This window comes from Syngnathoides biaculeatus, chromosome 14 (assembly GCF_019802595.1).
Source record: "Syngnathoides biaculeatus isolate LvHL_M chromosome 14, ASM1980259v1, whole genome shotgun sequence".
NCBI classification, from domain to species: domain Eukaryota; kingdom Metazoa; phylum Chordata; class Actinopteri; order Syngnathiformes; family Syngnathidae; genus Syngnathoides; species Syngnathoides biaculeatus.
This window is the reverse complement of record NC_084653.1, coordinates 27,125,562-27,148,570: the sequence shown is the minus strand read 5'-3', so window position 1 is coordinate 27,148,570 and position 23,009 is coordinate 27,125,562. Positions and strand designations below refer to the sequence as shown.

The following is a 23,009-nucleotide window of genomic DNA, read 5'->3' as shown; positions in this document are numbered from 1 at the left end:
TTTTTGGGGGTAGCAAATCATTTCCCAAAGATCATAAGTATGTTTTGTTTTTTGTTTTTTTTTTTTTTCGGGCAAGCAAGCTCCAAACAAGATGAAAGTATCATTTCCTTGATTTGTCTTCAAAAAGCAATTTCAAAGTGTGTTTTCCTCTACTTAGCACCTGGCGGCGTGAACATCTGCCAAACGCTTTTGGTGTCGTCGAGCTCCTTTTCAAAGTGCTTTTTTTCCCCTCTATATTTATTTTTCAAAATGAATTAATAAACACCAAACAAAGGCGTCCCCCAGCGGGAGGGGGTCCTTTTATCGCCTACTTTTTGCGTCGAAAGCCGCCACTCCTGCCTGCTTGGTTTTTTGGACATTTTCCATCCATCCATTTTCTTTGCCGCTTATCCTCACGAGAGTCGCAGGGAGTGCTGGAGCCTATCCCGGCTGTCAACGTACAGGTACACCCTGAACTGGTCGCCAACCAATCGCAGGGCACATCGAGACAAACGGTCACATTCACGATCGCACCTATGGGCAATTTAGAGTGTTGCATGTTTTTGGGAATGTGGGAGGAAAGCGGAGAAAAGCCACCCAGGCACGGGGAGAACATCCAAACGCCACCCGGGCGGGGCCGGGATCGAACCCGCGTCCTCAGAACTGTGAGGCCAACGCTTTAACCAGCTGATCCACCGTGCTGACCGTACATTTTACATTATGATATTGTATGACTTTAGAGGCATCAATTAGGAAAAAAAATAAAAGTAAAAACCCTCAGGTGGACTTAAATATATGTTCATTTTGGTTAAAACGTGAAATTAAGGCGCACATTTTCATGATTATCGATTTAGTTTTTCAAGTTTTTCAAAATGGCATTTGTCCTTCTTTAGCATTTTGGTCACGTTGGAAATATACTGTACTGTACACATCTCTGGAATTATATATCTTTTAAGATATTTACTCTCCGGAAGAAGTTTGTCAAAAATCATCCCCACAAATATTCCCCCCGAAATTTAGATCAAATCCAGAATTATACAATATCATTTCTTTACAGCTCTTGGGACACATTTAGAAAAATTTAGGGGAATATTGAATAGGAATAATAATAATAATATAATATAGGAAATAACAAACATATTACATATAAAATGCAATTTTATTAACCTTCATGCCTTCATTCATATTAATATACATTTATATGTGTGAACTTATTTCGATTTCACAGCGCCAGCCATACGAGAAAAGAAATACAGAAAAAGTCGGAGGAGAAGACGAAGCACAGATTCGGGGGGGGGGGACAGCAAAACAAAAAAAAAATAATAAAGAATAACACAAAAATGGGCACCGTTTTTAAAAAAAAAAAGAAAAAAAACCCACCCCCCCAAAAAAGTACATTTGTGTCGTTATCGTGTGAGCAAAATCTCCCTTTTGAAGTGTTTTTTTTTTTTCGTCCTCCCCTAAAGATGGCAAATAAAGACGACTGAAAGATATTTACACCACACGCACTTTACATAAATACGAGAACGAGCATTTACTGTACGAAATACCTGCAAATTGAAACACGGCCGCCGGCTTCACGATTATTCCCAACCACAAAATCAAAAATGTACATCGAAAAGGAAAGCAGATATACAACTGATAGTCTCTCCAATAATAATAATAATATTAATAATAATCATTTAAGAAAAAAAAAAATCTACACTGAGTGGGATTCCCTGTTACTTTTTTTTTTCCAGAAACCGGGAAATAAATTCTGTTGTTGAATAATAATTTTTATTTTTTGTAAGAAAATGTGCATGTGTGATTTTGGCAAGTGGGCGTGACAAACGGCGTAATAAATTCAGCCGAAAATCAGCTGTCCAACTTGCATATCGTTGTCTGTGCTTTTTATGGATATACTGTATATAAATATGTTGTTTTTTTTTTTTTTTTTGCTCTATCAATAGTTGCTTGATCGCGCAAAAAGGAATTCTGTCCAATGAAAATGCTGGACGGAGCGGTCATGTGACACGAGGCACTAGTCATGAACCTTCTTATTAGTCGTATTGTTATTATTGCATAACTTTGACCCTGGTTACCGTTGCAAAATTATGCTCGAAAAAGATACTGAAGAAAAAAATACAACAATACACGCTGTCTGCTTAAGGATGACTTTTTTTTTTTCCCTCAAAAAAATGCTATAATAAAACAAATATTGATTGGCAATTGTGTTATGTGCATCGGTGTGTACAATCAATAAGTTCATTTAATACTTCCATTCCATTGAAAATAATACAACTTTTTTTTACATCAACCACACAATTTCAGCTATTTCAACAGAAACCTTTTATCAGTATTAATTTACTTATGTTACGTCAATTTGCACCAGATAATTTTAATTATAGTCTTTTTGTGTCCCCCCTGATAAAATTATGACACACGCCCCCGCACAAAAATAATTTTTTTGTATTTAAATGAGAAAACAAAATTGTGTGGTTGAGTTATTCGATATGCTAAAGCAACTTAGTTGTTTTGTGTTAAACTAATAAAATAATTGACAAGTTTAAAAAATAATAATAATAATGTTTTTTTTTTTACTTATGGGGGGGTTCATTTAACATTTTTCAAAAAAAAAAATCTTGAAAACTGGACAAATAAAAATTTTGCAGGATCACTTATTATTTGTAATATTGCAATTGTTGAAAGACAAAAAAATATTTAAGCTGTTGGATGAACTTAATTATGGAACATGCTGAAATATTAAAACATTGTGAATCATATTTTTGTCAAACTAGCAAAAATGAAATTATGTGGACCGCTTTGACAAAAATATTTGGGTGGTCATTTTGCGCCGAAATAAGAAAAAAGCAATTATGTGGAACATCTGAGAAATCAACATTTTTTTTGTTTTTGTTTTGAGTGACCAACCAAATTGAAGAGAAAAATTAATTTCCAAAAAAGACAAATGGAGAAATCCTGCACCTCCAATCAAAGAGCCCTCTTTATCAAACGTATATATAATATATATATATATATATATATATATATATATATATATACTGTAAATATATACACGTCATCACATATATTACAACATTTTTTTTTGTACACAAAAAAAGTAAGAAGCAAGTTGAAGTGACCCTCAATCATAAAGTGAAATATGGATAATGCAATATGACGATGATTATTTTGTTTGTAAATTGACATCTTCCATAAAAATCATTTGACAGAAAAAAAAAAGTACTCTAAGAACAATATACAAACAAGGTGCTGATACTCTAATCACTAACAGAACACATCATGATATGTGCACAAATTATATACAGTACATAAATAAAGAACATACAATTTACACACAGGGGGGAGGGTAAAATATGTATCGGAGGGCGGGCGTTTATGGGTGTGGAGCTTTTGTTTTTTTCAAGGTGCTGCTTTTTATACATCAAATAAAAGGTCACGGGTTCCTTTTACTGGCTTGGCTCCAATAAATGCATTCGGCTATCAAAGAATAGCACAAAATTCATATTCGGCCACGACGGTGTTGAAATCTCGCAGGGGGTAAAAATAGATTTCTATTTCTTCAAGTTGTGGGGATTTTTCTGCATGTTGTCTATGGACAAAAGAATCGGGGGGGCAAGCAGATCGATTATTACAGCGGAAACGATGACTTATGTCATAGTTTGAAGAAAATGTTGAGGAAAAAAAAATCATTTTTGACCTGACATTTGCTGAAATGTCGCGAGCGCGTTTGGCAAGTTTGCCTCCACGCGTACGTTTGGCTTTTTCTTTGGCTTTGGACATGTTCTCGCGCGCCAAACGAAAGGAAGGTGAGAACATTTGAGACAAACGTCGACTGCTGACACCCCACAAATGTCGTCGTTATTTACCTTTTATATTATACTCAAGTTTTACCCCTTAAAAAAAAAAAAGTTTGCTCATGTTGATCTTCCGCTTGACATATTTTACATTTTGACCAAATCTTTTCATCTTCATCAACTTGTGTTGTACAAAGTTGCGAGGGAGAGTCGCCGCTTTGTCTGAATTCCAATATTTGTTCCGCCAGAATACATTTTTCCCAATCCCTCGCTGACATCAGCATTTTTCCGCCCTCTGATTGGTTGGTCAGAATATTTAATCATCTCATCATATTCACGTCATCAAATTATGAACTAGTTTTGGAGTCAGAAAACACGGGTGACGTGTTTTCCCAACTATTCACGTTTGGTAACATAAAAATGCTTGTATTATCTCAACTTTATCATTTATAATATATGACAATTTGAAATTTTGGTCCAGATTTTTACTAGAATCATGGAAATCGACTCTCGATTTGGCTTCGCGGGCCACATAAAATCATGTGGTGGGCCGTATTTGGCCCCCGGGCCTTGAGTTTGACACCGGTGCACTAAATCAGCATCTCTGGTGGCGATGATGCTTTTCCATCCATCCATTTTCTTTGCCACTCATCCTCACAAGGGCCGCGGTGAGTGCCGGAGCCTATCCCAGCTGTCAACGGGCAACACCCTGAACTGGTCGCCAGCCAATCAATCGCAGGTCACATGGGGACAGACAACAGCCGCACTCACAATCCCACCTCGGGGCAATTTAGTGTCCTATTAATGTTGGAAGTTTTTGGGGGGATGTGGGAGGAAACCGGAGAGCCAACCCGGAGAAAACCCACACAGGCACGTGGAGAACAGGCAAACTTCACACAGGTGGGGCTGGGATCGAACCCACGACCTCAGAACTAAAGGCCAACGCTTTCCAGCTGATCCACTGTTCCACCCATTCGATAAATGTAAATATTGAGTCCAGATGAGCTTGATTGATGGGATTATGTTTTTGTATAATATTGTTGGTTCCTTAACTGCAATGTGATCTGGATGCGATTCGCAGTTGGATGAAGTCAGTGGTACGCATACTTTTGTGGGCATTCCCCCATTTTTTGGGAGATATTTGCACCCCCACCCCACCCCTTGCAAATAAACAAAAACATAACCTAATAATGAAATGTTTTGACATAAGTCGGCCCCCCCCACCCCCACCCTCAAGTTCGAAACCTACCGGGTCAAGTCGACTAAGTCCACATCGGTTAAAGGAGCTTTTCCGAGGGTGACGGTTTGACCCCGAGACAGACGAACTCGATTCCACCTTTTCCTACGGGGAGAAATTCAAGTTTCCGCTGTATTAAAAAAAAAAAAAAAAAAAATTAAAAACTCATTGAGGATTTTGTGCGATAAAAAAAAAAAAACTCCCCGACGCTTTTGTCCATATCGTGGATGCAAATCAGTGACTCAGTAACAAAATGTCAACTCGATGCGCTTTCCATTACAATCCAGACAAAAGTTTTTCGAAGTTGACGACATTCGACGCAGCAGAATTTTGAGCAACATTATTATGATCATTATTATTATTTTTTTTTTTGACATCAATCAGCGGGACAAGCTCCGTTCACAACATATTGCTCTTCTGTGTGTGTTTGCGTGTGCGCTTGCCGCCATCTTTTGTAACACTTCGGCCGTTTTGAAATCAAGTGCTGCTGTGCAAAAAAAAAAAAAAAAAAAATCAAAAATTAAAAAAAAAAAAACAACAATAATTCAAACCCGGCTGGGAGAAGAAGTGAGGAAAGCGAAGAGTCCTTTTAGGTGATTGTTGCAAAGTTGTTGAAATGTTTAAAGCAAGGGGGGGGGGGGAGAAAAAAGACCCCCAGAAAACAATTAACCCACAAAGGCTCATAATACATAATAATAACAATAATAATAAACACATGTCCATTAGGATTCTTTCTGTATGGCCCTCGGAGGACTGCGAGGAAAAAGAAAGACGTCCCTCTCGCTCGTGTGTGTCGTTGTAACCGTTAAGATTGCACTTGATCTGATTGCTTCATCACAGCACAAAAATCCAACAGATTTATGTATCTGCTAGAAATGACGCGCACCCCAAGAAGATGGCTTTTGAGTCGCTGAGCTTGCGGGAGGGGGGGTGGGGGCACCTTCCGAGTCCAGAGGAAGTCAGCCGCGGTCGGGTGGCGCCCTCTGCTGCCAATCCGGATTTGCTTCGAAAGAGCCAGCATCATTAAAAAAAAAAAATTACGTTAAAAATAACAGTGTGTGTGTGTGGGGTGGGGGGGGGTGACTAAGAAAAAATCCGTAGTCCTGGGGTCTCTTTCACATTATAAAGACAAAAAAAAAAACAACAACAACTGCATTTTCTCCCCACGTCTGATGAAAAAGTTTGCGTTCCAAACTTCCAAACAGTGCTGAAAAAGATCCTGACCGCTTTGTCCCTTCCGAGGGGATCCCCGATCGACCCTGTTTTCTTTCTTTCTTTCTTTCTTTCCCCCGCGCGCGTCCAGGCCAGCTGAAGAACATTTCCCGGGGAGATCCCCCCCCCCCCCCCCCTTTCCCTTCCTTTCCGGCCGATTTCCGTTTCCTGGCTTTTCTCACACCAGCATGTGCCGGCGCCGGTGCAGGGCTAAGTGGTCCGAGCGGGAGAAGCTGCGGTCGCAGTCCGCGCACTTGAAGGGCTTGACGCCGGTGTGCTTCCGGTAGTGGCGGGTCAGTTCGTCGGAGCGGGCGAACTTCCACGTGCAGCCGTCCCAGGTGCATTTGTAAGGCTTTTCTCCTAATAAATTAAAAAAAAACAAAAACAACAACAACAGTTCATGTCAGCGTTTGCAGAGTTTTCTCAACTTTCTGATATTTGGACACTCCGACGCAGCCTGAATAAGGGGAACAAAACTATTTTTCATTGTCATCTTTTCCTGCACGTTCCCTCACAACATCCATCTTTTGCCTGGCAGCCCATCACCCTCCGAAGCAATAATCTCACACGCTCTCCCCCTCTGGACTTGTCAAAACCATCGAAGGGGATTCTCTCTAGCCTTGTCTCAAAAACAGCCAAATTTCTTCATCATTTCAAGGTCAAGTGTCATGAAATGGATGATTTTTTTTTTTTTTTAGTATGTTATTAATAATTAAAAAAAAAAAAAAAACGCCACAAAACATGATTTTGACGTATGTGGCTTTTTGTAACTCCCGCCGTGAAAATCCTCTCGAGGGTTTCGTTTTCGAGAAGAAGCAGGAAGCGACGTGAAGGACAGCGGCGCCCCCAAGTGGACTCGTTTGTTTCCATGAGTTTTATCTCCGGGACGGTAGCTTGATTTTCCTTCGTGTTAGCCAAAATGCCGGCTCGTTTCATTGCTGGACATTGCTCGAACACTCGGGAGAATGGAATTAGCCTTCACCGGTTCGTTGTGAAAAATGGATTGCACGGCTGCAAATAACAGGTAGGCAGTAATGCGTCCCGGCTCGACGGTGTTCAGCAAGTACTGCGGCGGCTTTGAACATCCCCCTAAAAGCAGCACGGGCTCGGCTCCATTATACGGCACCGCGGCGCCGAAGACCAGCCACACCGGCCGAGGCGCCGCGTTCGGCGGTCGCCGCGTCTGCGAAGGCTGCTCGCCGGGCTTTGCGGACGGGGGCGGCACTGAAGAACCCAGCCGAGTGCGCACATAAAGCGCACCGGCTCGACTGTGTTGCTCGGTACTGCGGCGTCTGTGAACGCCCCCCTAAAGCAGGACGGCTCGACTCTGGGGCCGGCTCATCCGCGATGGCTCGTCTCTGCCGCGGAAGTGGACCGGACCGGGATGCGGTTTGGCCGTGATCGCATATCATCTGAATACGGCTCGAAACAATCGTGAAATATTGCCCCAGTAACTTCGCTCGGTTGTGTGTGTTTCCGTGTTTTGTCTCCCGCGTGTTTTCATTGGCCAATGTCCGGGCGACGTCGCGGACGGAGGACGCAGCCAATATGGCGACCGCTTGGATGTCGTAGAATGAGACTTCTGCAAATTGGCACATGGATGACGCGCTTCCCGCTCGCATTTATTTTTTCGTGTGTAATGTATTTTTCATTCCAATATCTATTTTAGAACGTTTATAGGGATGACACTTGGGCTTTAACATTGTGTCCTGTTTCAAGGACTAAAATTGGGACGACTCTTCTTTTAGTCACATCAAACCTAAGGAAAACCATATACAATAATCTTTGTGAGGCTTAAAATTGTTTGACGTGCTTGGTCAGAACGAGCTAATGCTAAAGTGCGACGTTGTTATTTTGAAAGTGCTAATGGTGCCGCTAGCACTAACTAAGTAAAGCAATATCCGCTGCTAACACTGTTTGTTAAGCACTGGCCCCTTGCTAGCTCGCTGGACACAAAGCGTAATACTAAAAATGAAGTAGCAAAGTTTTATGTCGCAAAACATTTCTGAAGCTTTGGAAAACTGCCAAATCGTTAACTTTTGCAACTCCGTAAGTTTTGTCTCGCACAGCAGTCCATAGACGCACTAAGGTCTACCGCTGACGTTCGCTAGCTGCTAAATATCAGCTGTATCATTTTTTCTTTTTTTTTTAACACTTGCACAATATTTAAAGATGTTATGTTGCTTTAAGCATCTCCTCTATAGGAAATGATACCTTTCAGTCAACATTGAAAAAAATCCTTTTTGACATCTCTGGTTTGGGATTTCATTAGCTGCGTGTAAGCGTCCGTCGTCGTTTGCGGCGTTTTTGCGAGCCACCGACCTGTGTGTGTCCTCCGATGTGCTTTTAGGTGGGAGCTTTTGGTGTAAACCTTATTGCAGCCCTCAAAGTCGCAGCGGTGGATTCTTCGCTTTTTGGAATCGGGCGACTCCGACCTCCGGGGACGTCGTATGCTGTCAATGCTGAAAGGCGACATTGAACTGCAACACAAGAGAAGATGAGGTAAGGGCGCTGACGATTCCCACTGTCTCGTGAGTATTTGAATGTCACTTGTTCAACAAAAAAAAAAAAAGCCCCAAAAAATTGATTGAAAAAAAAAACGGAAATTATGGGCAAATTTAGTCTTTTAGCAATGAAAGCGACAGTACAGACAAAATGTCCCATGCTGAGTAACATCTCTAGTTCAATTCTAAATCACACCAGCAGGTGGCAGTGTTGGCCTGCACTTGAATAAGAAGACAAGGGCTCCTCCATTCGTTGCCCCTGCACTGACTGTCACCCATCAACATGTTTTATTTCTCCATCTTGTCCAAAGAGGTTCCAATATCAGATCATAAATCAATCATAAATACTGATAAATGGAGTTTTCTTTCACTTCAAGCAATGTTTTTATTTTGGTTCCAATTCACACGCTTAAAAACGCATCCAAATGTTCAATTTCTTGCTGACTTTTCCAAGCGCACCTCCTCCCTTATCACGCAACGGTTGTTCTATCTTTTCAATGCACATGTGCAGACTTGATCCAGGAAGACGGCAGCAGGAAAAACAAACTTGTTGCGTGAAAATGAAACCAGGGTTGCAGTGGAGCGGCGAAGAAGAGAAGGCGAGAGGATAAATTCATCGAGAAAAACAAAAGGTTTCAGCCTTTTTCACAGGAAACAGCGAGAACCGAGCGCTCTTGCCAATTGACCCCTCCGTACGGGGCACTTAACCACGCCCCCGGAAGTGACGTCACGTCACTCCACGTGCGCTGACGTAGGACAAACAGTAAAAATGGCCAATACAATACATTCTGAACTGAGACAGACTCCATGCTTCTGATTTCATTCAATCGTTCACACGTAGCAGTGTTATGCTAGCGGAGAACGTCTCATTCATTTATACGAGACGTGTATTAAAAATCAAATTTAGGGCATATCTTGGTGCAAACACATTCTGGTTAAGCTTCGGCCGCGAGCCAGCAAGAAAGCGACACGTTTGTGCAGTCCGATCATCGCTAAATATCGCTCAACAAAGAATAAGTGTGGCAATCGTTCACACGTAGCAGTGTTATGCTAGCGGAGAACGTCTCATTCATTTATACGAGACGTGTATTAAAAATCAAATATAGGGCATACCTTGGTGCAAACATATCAGTTCCGGTTGATATTAGATGGATTTAGTTGATGATGCGGTCTTCCACAAAGTTTGATCCATCGAAGGCATTTTTCGAACCGGGTCTTCGGTTTTGGAAAGGGTAGGAATCGAACTCCACCAACTCGCCTTTCAGGATACCCGTCGTCACTATTACAAAGTCCGTGACTACACCTCTTAATCATATTTTTTGTTAAATAACCCAAATACGCGATAAAACGCTAACTAAACCTATACTGGACCATGCAATGTTGTCTGAGAAAATGGCGGGAGCAAAAACCGGCTTTGGTTGATGCGGATCTCTGGCCTCTGATTGGTCAGTGACGCGGATTGCGCAATGTCCACGGAGGGGTCAATTGCTGTCAGTGTCAGCTGAGGACGATGCGGTACGCATCAAGTTCCGTGACGCTTTGTAAACTATGTTAAATGTTAATCAATGCTTTGATCAAAAGTTAAAGATGATATGATTGATCTTCATTTTAAGGAAGCAGAAGAACTTTCTCACATTCACATCTTTGCAGCACACCGATGTGGACGGGTCCCACGACTGTGTTTGGGCCCGGACCACAAAATGACAAAATATGCTTTTCTATGTATACGCAGTACGGGTTTCGTTGTTAAGACGGTCAGATGAGGAAGCAGCGGAGAGGAAGATCAAGGGGTGGCTTCCAGTGCCAGACAGTTCACCCAAGGGACTGTCGCCACCGCAGCAAAACCACTTCCTGTTTCCCCTTTGCGGGGCATTTCTGAGAAAAAAAAAAAAAAAATCGTGCACACAAATACATACACACGCACGTGTATGAGTAAATGAGTGAGTGAGAGACAGAACGGCCACTGTTTCTGTCACACTCGGTGAAAAATGTATTCCTAGCATGAGTGAAAACATTTGATTGGCTGTCATCTGCGACATTGTTTTTGATTTTTCAATGACGGCAAACCTAGCGGCTAAGTGATCAGCCACATGAAAATTTAAAAAAAATATTAGACAAATGGACGGATGTTCAGTCGGGTCGGGCCGCATCGCCCGGTTTTGCGGGCGTCCTCAAGAGGAGAGAAAAAAGTGGAAAATTGTCGCGAAAGTGTATGACGGCATATTTCAGTGATCCTCCATAAACATACCACAAATTCTGATCCCAAAACATTGCAACATAATTTCAAACTACTCGACGACATCATCTTTAAAATGACCTACAGATTATTTGACTTCCCAAAAAAATGCACCCTAACTGCATTTAAATATGCAGATAAATGAGTTTGCCAGCAAAATAACATTTAAGTGTAGGTTTAAAAAAAAAAAAAAAAAAAAAGATGAATTTCGGAAAAGTGACCTGTGCAGGACTGGCGGCATAATTTTGCCTTTTCTGCTCACTGCAGCTTGCCAGATGAAGACGATAACAATAATTATATGGGTTCATTAAACCATTCATGGGCAGCGTCCCATTTTTGGGACATCATGATTTTCACGCATTATATCCTTAAGTATATTCAAATATTTAAGTGTTTCAATCTGATTTTGATTGTGGCTTTTGGGATGATCTACTGAAAAAAAAAAAAAAACAAATACCCTCTCGCGGGCAGCGTCCCACTTTTGGGACGAGATTATAAATTCGTAAAGTTATCATATAACTTACCAATAAACGAAAAAGAAGTGTTATTTCCTTGATGGTGGCCTGCGAGGAGACTTTTATCTCAATAAGGCCAAAAATTGGCACCCTGAATTAACTCAACTCAACCTGGAGCCTTTTTTTTTCTTTTTTTTTTTTTGCTTTTCAAATCACCCCTACTCATTTAATAGATTGAGGTCTATTTAATAAAACTATTGATTTGACTATGATTTGTATAACTCTAAGGAGAGCAGGAAGGAAGTATTTAAAATCGGAACAAATAGCATGCAAAAATGTGACTTTCTCACTACAAAGTGGACGATTAGCTGATTACTTTGCATAAGTGACTCTTTTGTATGATCTTATGGTAACGCAGCTGCAGTGTGGCCATCAATTGGTGCAACTTTTCTCATGTGAGGCCCCCCCACGATGCCTCTAAACCTGCTTTTATTTGAATCTCCAAGGGGGTAAAAAAAAAAGGGGAAGTGTCGCTTTGAAACGTCGCTGACCTCCGTTCAAGTACCTCTCTGTCCGCTTTCTCTCCAAAACGGAGGCCGTTTTGCCACAATAGCATCTGCGTGCGCGGCGAAAAGGAAAGCGAGTGAGTGGCGCTAAAGGGCGATTGGCGGATGTCTGATTGCAAACAGGAAAGGACGCGAGAAAGTGCGCGCTTGGTGGGCTCCCGTCGGCCATTGTGCGACCCGTCAGGGGGACGTGACTGGAAGCGCCGCTGCACCCCTGCCACCTACGCAGCGCTCGTGTCGACTTGAGACTTCGAGGAGGGCGAACCCACGAGCGCGACGTGCCTCGCTCGCATTCATCGCGTCCCTCAATATTGACTGCAACGGTCTAGACGGCGGCTCCGCATTTGCACCCCAATGGGTCTTTACATAATCAGCGTCAAGCGCACAATGGACGAGCCCGGAGGAGGAAACGCAAACGCGGTTTACGAGCGACGGCCTGTCGTGGATTTCGGCGAACCCACGCAAAACCCGCGAGCGACTGATGCCCTCCCCGCCCCACAAAAACTTGACATTGTCGTCTAATTACCTGTAAGTGTCCAAAGATGGACGGCTTTTGTCTCAAGGAAACTCCTCGAGTCACTTCAACGGTTTCTTGGCACCGAGACGCCAAATAGCGCCAAAGAAATGGGGAGATATTTCCCCCTAAAATCCGTCATCCATCCATTTTCTTAGCCGCTTATCCTCACGAGGGTCGCCGTCAAGGGGCAGGAGGCGGGGCACACCCTGAACTGGAAACCCCACCCAGGCACGGGGAGACCATGCAAACTCTATCGAGCCCAGGTCCTCAGAACTGTGAGGTCAACGCTTTTCCCCCCAAAAATAATTAATACATTTTGAAAAATCGGCTTTTTTGCGAATGCAAATATGTGAGGGTTCACTGTAGAGCCAAGCTAAAGGAAGCTCCTAAGCCTAACCCTAACCCGAAGACGGAGTTACAGCAATTTAATCGGACAACGCCACCGGGACAAAAAGTTTAAAGATGGGTTCGGTTGACGGCGGCGTTTCAAAACCCAAATTTGTAAGCAAGCTAAGTCAGAACGGGCCGTAGTCTCGAAAACCTCCGCTGACGCAATCGCTAAGTCATTGATAGCCATTATTTGGATAAATATTGACTAATCTGGTGACAAAATAACCATGACCCCTTGCGGCGCCGCTCGCCAAACTAAACAGCTGCGCACTGTTTTTGAAACTCACAACTGTTTATCGGGACTGTCGTTGCGCTTCTCGCAAAAAGATACAGACACAGCGACAACTTCTTTGATCCCAACACAGTGGGAACGACATCAAAGTCCACCCCTTCGCCGCCTTTCACGAGCGTTGCTCTGATCCGACTTCCGCATCCCAAAAAAATTGTGCCTTGGTGCCATTTTCTACAGACCGGCAACATGGAGGAAATCGCCGTGCCGATTCCTTGCCGCACGCAAAGCAATTGAGCGCCGATTCCCTGCAAAAGACAAACATCCCCTTTTGTCTATCCACGTATGGTTTTTTTTTTACCCACAAAAACGTGGCGCAAAGGACCTTTCCGACCTGTCAATCACGCGTACAGCAATAGCCAATCAGATATCCGCATTCTCTTAACACGCCCCTGGTTGCCAGTAGCGTGCGCCTGGAAAAGTTCACGTCACGAAGAAAATGGTCCTCAGATGCGCTTGGGGAACGTGCAATTCTGATGAAAGATATCCGGCTAGCTTGATTCATTTTCCAAAGACTAAAACACAGTTGACGGAGTGTCTACGTTGGATTAAGGCTCGCGGAACTAAACTAAACGTGAACAATATCAACAAACGCAAGGCGAAGGGAAGCGAGGGAGAAGTATCTTCTCGGAGTTTGATTGAATTATTATAAGTGCTTTATACATTGCAGGAGAACAACTTTTACGTTGTTAGTGTATCACTGACCTGCTGAACGAAGTGTGTCATGTTTTATGCCGAAGAGTCGGGTTAGTGACACGTAAATGCGCCATGTCGTGCAAGAGGAACGTTGATTTGCCTATTTGTATCACTTTGAAGACAGAGCACTGGCTTCCACGACGAGCCAAGTCAAATGAATTATAAAGACTACAATGATATTATTAGTGATCTTTCCAAGTAAAAAGTACTCACCCTACTATAACGTGCGCAGTACGATTCCACTATTTGATCTTGTTGGATGTCAATATGAAGTTTGTGAGGCGGCAAATATTTTTGCATCGATCACCGTCGTTTCGCTGTAACTTGCGTCCTGTTCCGTCCAAAAATCTTAATTCCGTGTACATATTTCTGAAGAACTCTCTTGGCAAAAAAAAAAAAAAAAAAAAAAAAACCCCACCGCAATATTATCCGGAATACGTGATAGAGAATCGACTTCAAACATGTTATGTTCAGTCGCCATTTTGGAAGCTTGCGGGATATGGCAAATGTAGCTCAGGGGGGCGGAGCTTAAGACCACCTGTCGGAAAGGTCCATCGTCAAAAGGAAACAGGCGAGAATAAGGACAGACTGAGGATATTTTGAGAGGCTGCCGCCATTCTGACGGAGACTCTCCACGCTTCGCTTTCCGGCCTCGGGTCCAAATGAAATTGTAATATCGCCGGGTATTATTCCAAAATCCCTCGTGCCACCGGTCCGGGGTGCACCCGACCTCTCATCCAGTGTCAACCGGGACCCAATGTGGAAAATGAATGATGTTATAAGCACTTTGGGGGGTGGGGGTGGTCTTTGCTACTCCCAACTCAGGGGGAATCTCTCTCACACACAAATACACACACCCCTTCCTTGTAGACTCACTCACTCACTCACTCACTCACTCACTCAGTCACTCTTCTCTTTTCCACCGCCACCTCCAACAATAGCCTCTCCGCTGTTCCCCTGGGAAACGCATGAATATGGAAGAGCTTCGTGAAGAAGGCAACTACACACACGCACGCACGCACACACACAAGCCTTTCCACTCACCCCTCTCATTTGAATCATATTCATATACGGATACCTGGAATGAAAGCTCTGCCCTCACACCTCCCCTGGCCGATGTTTAGGTAAACGCCGGCGCGGAACGGACCGCGTGGCCGCTTTCAAGCAGACAATGGAGCGCACCGTATGTCGACGCCGGCGCACGTGTTCTGATATGTGTTGTTGTTTTTTTTTTTGTTTTTTTTTTGTTTTTGAGTTGACCTCCTTGCGGAAGCTTCTGTGGGCGGCGCGAGAGCACGTGTTGCCGTACCGCGGGGACGCACGCACACCTGAGGTCCAGTGAAGGGGGGGGGGGGGGGTTAGGGTTAGGGTTAACCAAAGTCGGCCCTCCTCTGAATTTGAATTTCATCTCAAAGCGTTGCCCTGGCAGCGCCACGTTGCTTGCGTTACTTGCGCAAAAACGAGCCTCATACACACACACACACACACACAAACGTCCTGCAAAACGAGCGCATCGGAGCGCTAACGGACGACTGCCTTTTCCTTTTACGCGGAACCCGGCAAAAATATTGCCACGACTGTGGTGCGCGTTCGCGCAGGTGCCCCCCAATTCCACAACCGGATGGTAAAAGTTGCCCGGCGTTAGCGGCTGTGCCGTTCAACACGGGCATTGTGCAATCTGGTAATTGGATGAAATCAGCTCCGCTAGTCGATACATAATGCGCATGCAAAGTTGAATTGAGCTGAGAGTGAATTAAATGGAACTCCCAAGTAACTTCCAGAAACCGTTCCGTTGGGGTCACGTTTCCACGTGATAAAGATTAGAAAAGTCTGGGAATGTTTTCCTCCCAGTTGAGACTAAATAACCATCCGATGGCCACGAACCGGAGTCCCGCAGGGCGGCTGTTCCGGCGACTTCCTGCTCGCCATCAGGAGAGCGTCCGAGCTGTGGTCCGCTCTTTTCATCCGACGCAGATGGGCTGGCACCGCCGAGGTTGCCCACGCCCGAGGCCGTAAAGTATGGCCGCCACGCGAGCGCGTCAGATGTACTTGCCCATCAGCGCAGAGAAAAGCTCTTTGATGTCAGCGGGGGGGGGGCACACCCACCTCTGGACTTATAAAAGCACTTCCTGTATTTATGGAATTGTCAAACCGGTCGTTGGAGGTGACGTTCTAATTGGAGGCTTCGAGACCTTTTCAAAGCCGTTAGCATTAGCGACTCTTGCGCAACCCGACAGGGCGACATAATAAAAAAAAAAAAAAAAAAATTGCTGATGACCAGATGTCGCCCGTATTACGGTGGACAAACCGTGCGTACAAATCGCGCAAAGGCTCATCTGAAAGCATCTTTACCGGCTGCTGTTTTGGTTTGCGACAGGACTAAAATGGGATCAATCGTCAACCCTAACCGTCAGCTTTACAGATACCAGGGCCTACTCTGGATCCGCTAAAGATCTCTACCGATTTCGATCTAGGAATTATTACACATGTGCACGTGACATCGTGTCAACTTCGACAAATGGCGTCGAAGACGGATACCCACTCTTGTACGGCGCGGGCTATAGACAGTGCGGTGGAGCCGGTCTCGTTGACGCTGTCCAGCGTGACGTTGGGCAGGTCGTCGTCGTCGCTGTCGCTCTTGACGTGACGCGGCGACAGGCCGTTGTGTTCCGCGTGCGCTGCGGGGAGGAGAAAACGGCATGAAGGTGGCGCCAAAAACGACATAGATACTCGTGCTCAATAGTAGAGGCAATGCATTCATTTTAGCACAGGTTACAATGTTGAAAAATACTACTTCAATTAATTTCTAAAATAATTACATCCATTTTCCAAGCCGCTTATCCTCACAAGGACATTTGATTGTATTTTGATTATTGTAATTTCCATCCTATAATCCGCGAGTTCTTTCACACGCTTTCAACTCTGCGGTGTATGCGGTGATGCGGCTAATTTGTGCATTTTTTTCTTCTTCTAACGGCCGCAAGGGGGCTATCGAGCGCAAAAGGTAAGAGTGAGACCGGTGTAATATATGCGCCGAGGAAGTGAATTTTACCGGTCAGGCCCTGTTAGCGCTGCGCTAGCGTGTTACTGTCGTGTCTCTGTGATTTTTACCGGTATGTTTTTTTTTTTTTTTTTTTTTTAACCGGCCCTGTTAGCGCCGCGCTCACGCAAGCATTCTCTCTCTCTGTGAACCGTCTTTGTAAATATGCCGTGTTTCAACGCGGGCACTCGCGGCTTTTGCACGGCTGCACCAAATAGTATTTCCTTTACAAATGTACCGAGTGAGGCTTATAACCAGGTGCGCTCTGTAGGCCGGGAATGACGTGACTTATTTTTGAATGAATGCGTCAACAGGAGGACCCTTTGAATAAAAAAAAAAATATATATATATATATATCAATTAAAACGATGGAAACCTTGCAAAATAATACACAAACAAAATCAAGGTCACACTTGGAAAAGTACGTCATGTTTGACACCACATCAGAACGGTAGATTGCAATGAAATTTCCCAAAGCAACCGTAATTTAATATCACATTTTCTCCCAGTAACGTAAAGGATTAAAGTTAAAACATCATAATTAAAATTACATCCTCTTGTTACGTGTTTACTTGTAGCCCAACGCCGGCTGTTGTTTATATTTTGTCACCGTCGCGTACTTTTAACGCCACAACACGAGTTGCTGATTCATCACCTCAACGGAGCATTATCTTGTCCCACTTACTGTCCATATTTCTTGGGGTGAGGAGCATGAATATAAAACTCATTTTAATGCTCGTAAACGAAGCTTAAAGAAAACTTGAAATCCAGCGTCGCTTGCACATCTACGAAGAAACGTTAATTTAGCTGGACTCCGCCAAAAATGAGCACACATCAGCAGCAAATATTCAGTATTTGCCACATTGTAGGCCCACCTCAATAATACGTACGATATTTCCTCATGTAGTGACGCTTTATTGACTAAACTGCAAATGCGGGATGTCTATTAGAGTAGAATAATATCATACAGTCTCAACATTATTTTACAATTTATGCTAAATAAAGGTGAAGTTCAAAGCGGACAACAAAATGCCATTTTTGGAGACGTTCACACACAAAAACATCGCAGAGCAAACATGTCAGAGTCTAGCGGAATATGGACGACATAAGATCATCTTTAATACTGCGCACGTTTACGACGGGTTGCCACGCTTTCGTGTATTCACGCGCGTCAAGTTATTTGCCGCCGTCTCGTTATCGACAGACTTTAAAACCGGCTCGGCTTTCGACTCTTTTATGCGCGTAAACATCGGTGTCGGAGGAAGTGCGATAATTACACCTACCGCCCTTTTTATTCTGTGATGGGGGGCAAAAATGGGGAGCTTTCGATTCGCGGGGGGGGCGCCTGGCGAATAATTACAGCGCGACGACGGCTTCTTAGCGTCTAACTGCGGGAATTAAAATCAATCAAGTTGGCCGAAGCAAAGGTGGCGCTCGCGCTTGCGAAAAAGAAACCTTTTCCTTTTCCTTGCTTTTAGGCGAGCTGCTGCACTTCACACAAAAGAATTGCAACGAGGAAGGAAAGCCAAAGTACGACCATAACCATAAAAACACCAAATGGAATGTCCTTAATATCTTCTGTAACTTTTTTTTTTTTTTTCCATTTCATTAACATTTTCTTTTGTCGGGAATCAGCTGGTAAAGCGTTGGCCTCGCAGTTCTGAGGACCCGGGTTCGATCCCGGACACGCCTGCGTGGTGTTTTCTCCGGGCGCTCCGGTTTCCTCCCACATCCCAAAAACATGCAACACAAACTGGGCACTCTAAATTGCCCATAGGTGTGAGTGTGAGCGCGGCTGTTTGTGTCCATGTGCCCTGCGATTGGCTGGCGACCAGTTCAGGGCATAACCCCGCCTCCTGCCAGTTGAAAGCTAAGATAGGCTCCAGCACTCCCCGCGACCCTTCTGAGGATAAGCAGCAAAAGAAAATGGATGGATGGATGGATATTCTTTGAGTGGGACTCTTGGATACAGTAACTTTCATTGTCTGTTTTTAAAGATGAGAAATAAAACGATGAGCCGTCCCCTCGCCACCATCTTTCAAATGCTATCAAAAGTCATTTTCCTTATCCATCCATCCATTTTCTTTTGCCGCTTATCCTCACGAGGGTCGCGGGGAGCGCTGGAGCCTATCCCAGCTGTCGACGGGCAGGGTACACCCTGAAGTGGTTGCCGGCCAATCGCAGGGCACGTGGAGACAGACAACAGTCGCACTCGCAATCGCACCTATGGGCAATTTAGAGTGCCCAGCTTGTGTTGCATGTTTTTGGGATGTGAGAGGAGAAACCCCACGCGGAGAACATGCAAACTCCACACAGGCGGGTCCGGGATCGAACCCGGGTCCTCACAACTGTGAGGCCAATGCTTTACCATCTGATCCGCCTCACTTTCCTTATTTTTACATTATTTCCATGACGTCAAACAACAGTTTGAATGCAATAATTTTGAGTATTACGAACAGATTAATTGAATTTACATGACTTCCTACGGGAAATGTTGCTTCGGTCTTTCAACATGTCGGTTAACGCGAGCTATATGAAAGATGGCAGCTGAAATTACAAAATGGTACATTTCTCTGTATGTATTTGTACCACAGGAATGCTGAAATGTGAAATAAAAATCAGAATGTGTGTTTTGAACGCTAATGTCAAGCGACGCCTTTCAGTTTTCCCTCGCGACGCGCCGTCTCCTCCACCACTTCCCCCAGCGGTGTACGTGAAATATCGGTTTGAAGTCGTTCAGGGAAAGAAGACTTTGGAAAGACAACAGTTGCGCAACGAACACGCCGGCGCCCGTTGACGCTCGCCTATGTGAATTTCAACGCTATCGAGGGTCCTCTCGGATGGCACCGGAGCCATTGCAGCCCGTAATAGAGCAGTGGTGACTGCTTTTAAAGCTTTCTACTTTTCCAAAATACAAGGTGGGGAGGGGGGGGGACAGAGGGGGGGGACAGAGGGGGTCAGCATCTCGCCTGGCCTGCAATTAGGGAGCGTAATTAGCTGGAAAGGCGGGGGGGGGGGGGCTCATGTATTTGGAGCGAGGGACACAAAGGAGGAGTGCTGCAGAGGTGGGCAGATCACCACATTTCTTTCCTTTCTTTCGCTCGCTCCCGTTGTTTCCAGTCATGCCCTGTTTCCATGGCAACCCGCTGCCGGAGACGAGGAGGCGGCCGTGAAAAGGGAAGCGCGTCCGCCCGCTCTTAAAGAGGACGGCCGACCCGTGCGTGCGTTGGTGGGCGTGCGGGATGTGGGTGTGCGCAAAGTGTTTTCGTATCCGCGTTGAAAGCTTTTCGCGCAACTTGCATCAGCGCGGCCGCTCGCGTCGCCGTCTCGGGCTTTCGAGTGCGTCACGTGGGCCCGGATGCTTTCAGGTGCAGGCTTATTGATTCAATTATTGTTTATCGGCGGCAGGAGAGCGTTGGCCTCGCAGTTCTGAGCTCCGGGGTTCGATCCCGGCCTTTGCCTTTGCATGTTCTGCCTGTGTGGATTTTTTTTCGGGCACTCAAAAACATGCAACATTAATTGGACTCTCCAAATTGCCCCAAGGTGTGACTGTGAGTGCGGCTGTGCCCTGCGATTGGCTGGCGACCAGTTGAGGGCGTAACCTTGCCTGCCTCCTGCCCGATGACAGCTGGGATAGGCTCCAGCACGCCCTGCGACCCTCGTGAGGATAAGCAGCAAAGAAAATGGATTGATGGATGGATATTATTGATCATAGCATAGGTTATTATGCATGTGCTGCTATATTCACTGGAGCCTTTATTAGGCACACCCACCATAATTCTTCCTTTACATCAGTACCTTTACTTATGATTTTCATTTTTTTCAGTGACCAAAAAATGATTTTAAAATGTTACGTATCCTTTGCAGCGCCGACAAAAACAAAACAAAAAAAGAAAACTGTCGTGTGTACATTTACTGCAGCGTCCGAGTGTCACGTAGAAAGCGAGGAAAAGAGCAAAAATGTGATTTGATGGCGAAAGTCACTGTGATGGGATTAAAATCGGTATGACGAAATTTCAAATCATAAAGAGATGAATAGGATGAAGGTAAGTAAACACAACGTTAACAATTGACGACCGGCAGTCACGCGGGACTCGGTTGCTCGGCCACGATCGACGCTCAGAGCTAACCATCGACACCGCAGTACAGTGATCAAATATTTAGTCATCCATCCATCTATTTTATTCGCCGCTTATCCCCACGAGGGTCACAGGGAGCGCTGGAGCCTATCCCAGCTGTCAACGGGCAGGAGGTGGGCGGGGTTACGCCCTGAACTGGTCGCCAGCCATTCGCAGGGCACATAGAGATGAACAGCCGCACTCACAATCACACCTACGGGCAATTTAGGGTGTCCAATTAATGTTGCATGTTTATTTTGGGTGGGGGGGGGGGATGTGTCATTTGTGGAAAAATAATTGTTCGTAAAATAAGGAATGGCTTAAAATAATTTCTACTTCCGAGGTGAACATTTCCAAAATCCAAACACAAATTAGACGTCGACCAACGTGTTGATGATTATTTCATTCCGCTAAATGAGTGGGTCCAAATATTAGAAACAGTTTGAGCAGAATAAAGTGAAGCCGGCCTCCGAGAGTGTCACTCAATCTCTCTTTAAGAGCATTTTTACTTTGGTTGAGGTCTTGAGCTGTCAGCCGGCTGCTCCGACACCATCAGTGACGAAATCCGTCAGGCTTGTCGTGTATGTGTCAACTCGGCCCTGCGCGTGTGTTTGTGTGCGAGTGCCGCCCATCCTCAATATGCATCCACACCCTGTTATGCAAGTCCTGTTTTGTTTTGTTTTTTCCTCCCCCAGAAACTCACAGCGAGTATCTCCGAGGACGACCCCACCCGCAGCTAATTACCCCCTCCTCGTTTGTTTGTGCGCTCACATTTCAGCGCAAAATGTCCATCCTGGCGGGATGTGAGCAGAAGCAACCTCTTTTCGAGAAATGAACACTCGCCCTGCGTACGGCGTCGGAGGTGGACGAGAACGCCCCAGTGTGGGTTCCTTCCCCGGGGTCGGCAGTAAAAACCCCACCCAAAGCGAGAGAAGCGGACCCGCCCTGCGTGACGGTGGCACCGCCGCCGCTACCCGGAACAAAGGCAGCGACCGACACTTAACAGCTTGTTGACCTCTGAAGGGCGGCGTCAAACCCCGGTTTTGGGGCGTCCTTTACGGCGGGACGCACAAAATGTCTGCGCGTCGCGAGGCACAAGGCCACCAGCAGAGGTTGGGAGCAAGTCAAATATGCGCCAAATTCATACGGAACGCTCAGATCTTGAGCTTCGACGTTCAAGCAAGATGAGTTGTTAAAAATGAAGTCGCCACTCAATCTCAAGCAAGTTAATTCGAGATATGAAGTCATTAATTCCAAAACATACATCCGTTATCCATATGAGCCGCTTTTCTCTTTGAAGAATATTCATTTTAAGGCAGAGCAGATCCGCGGCACCTCATTTTTCTGACTCTACCTGTTCTCTTCTTCTTCTTCTTTTCATTTTCTAAAAACAGGTCCGCACACGAGCCGTCGGGAATTTGGTTGAATGGAAGTTTAAACTAAGGCCTAATTGAGATGACGGAATTTTAGCCGCAAAATGGGCCCGATGAGCCATCGCAGGTGATTTTCCAAGTCGTGAATGACAAAATTTCTTCTGGTGTGAGATCATCCACAACCAACAATTTGGTTGCAAAGATAAAAAGTTTTTTTTTGTTTGTTTATCTTCTGACAGCTCACATTGATGTCGACCAACACGACCGGCGCGTCGCCTCGCATGCTAGCCGTCGTCAACATTGGGTAGAGAGCACAGTTTTATTTATTCGTGCGCAGAAGGCAATACTTAGCGAAGCTTTCGAGCACGACTGGACAGAAGGTCAGCTTGTTTCCGTACAAACAGCGCGAGCACCAGCTTGCCGGGCTACCTAACGTTTTCTTTGCCTGCTTACAAGCCGTTTTGCAAGTCTTTTCTGGCTAAAACGTCATCTCCCGAGGATGTTTTCCCCAAAATTGCCGCAGTTTGACAACGGTGGTACCGGTTCTATCTGGTTGCTGTTCACACTGACATGTTGTCTGGTTCCGCCTGTCTGACACTG

At 44.9% G+C, this 23,009-nt stretch overlaps 1 protein-coding gene and 1 long non-coding RNA gene across 6 annotated transcripts in view; one reads left to right on the top strand and one right to left on the bottom strand.

Annotated features, from left to right (window-relative positions):
- The window catches only part of klf12b (Kruppel like factor 12b), a 69,381-nt gene continuing 46,372 nt past the window's right edge, over nt 1–23,009 (bottom strand). For 4 of the 5 annotated variants that reach the window (XM_061841670.1, XM_061841671.1, XM_061841673.1 and 1 more), the window contains 3 exons: nt 16,421–16,556; nt 8,548–8,705; nt 2–6,585 (listed from right to left, as the gene is read on the bottom strand). In XM_061841670.1, the coding sequence (XP_061697654.1) occupies nt 6,404–6,585; nt 8,548–8,705; nt 16,421–16,556 (476 nt within the window). In that variant the 3' untranslated portion in view covers nt 2–6,403. Of the gene's footprint in view, nt 6,586–8,547; nt 8,706–16,420; nt 16,557–23,009 lie in introns of all 5 variants that reach the window. The other variant, XM_061841675.1, reaches the window with a different exon arrangement.
- On the top strand, nt 7,631–10,453 carry LOC133512237 (uncharacterized). The gene is made up of 3 exons (XR_009798140.1): nt 7,631–7,857; nt 8,576–8,727; nt 9,241–10,453. It is a non-coding gene; the product is annotated as an uncharacterized LOC133512237 (long non-coding RNA).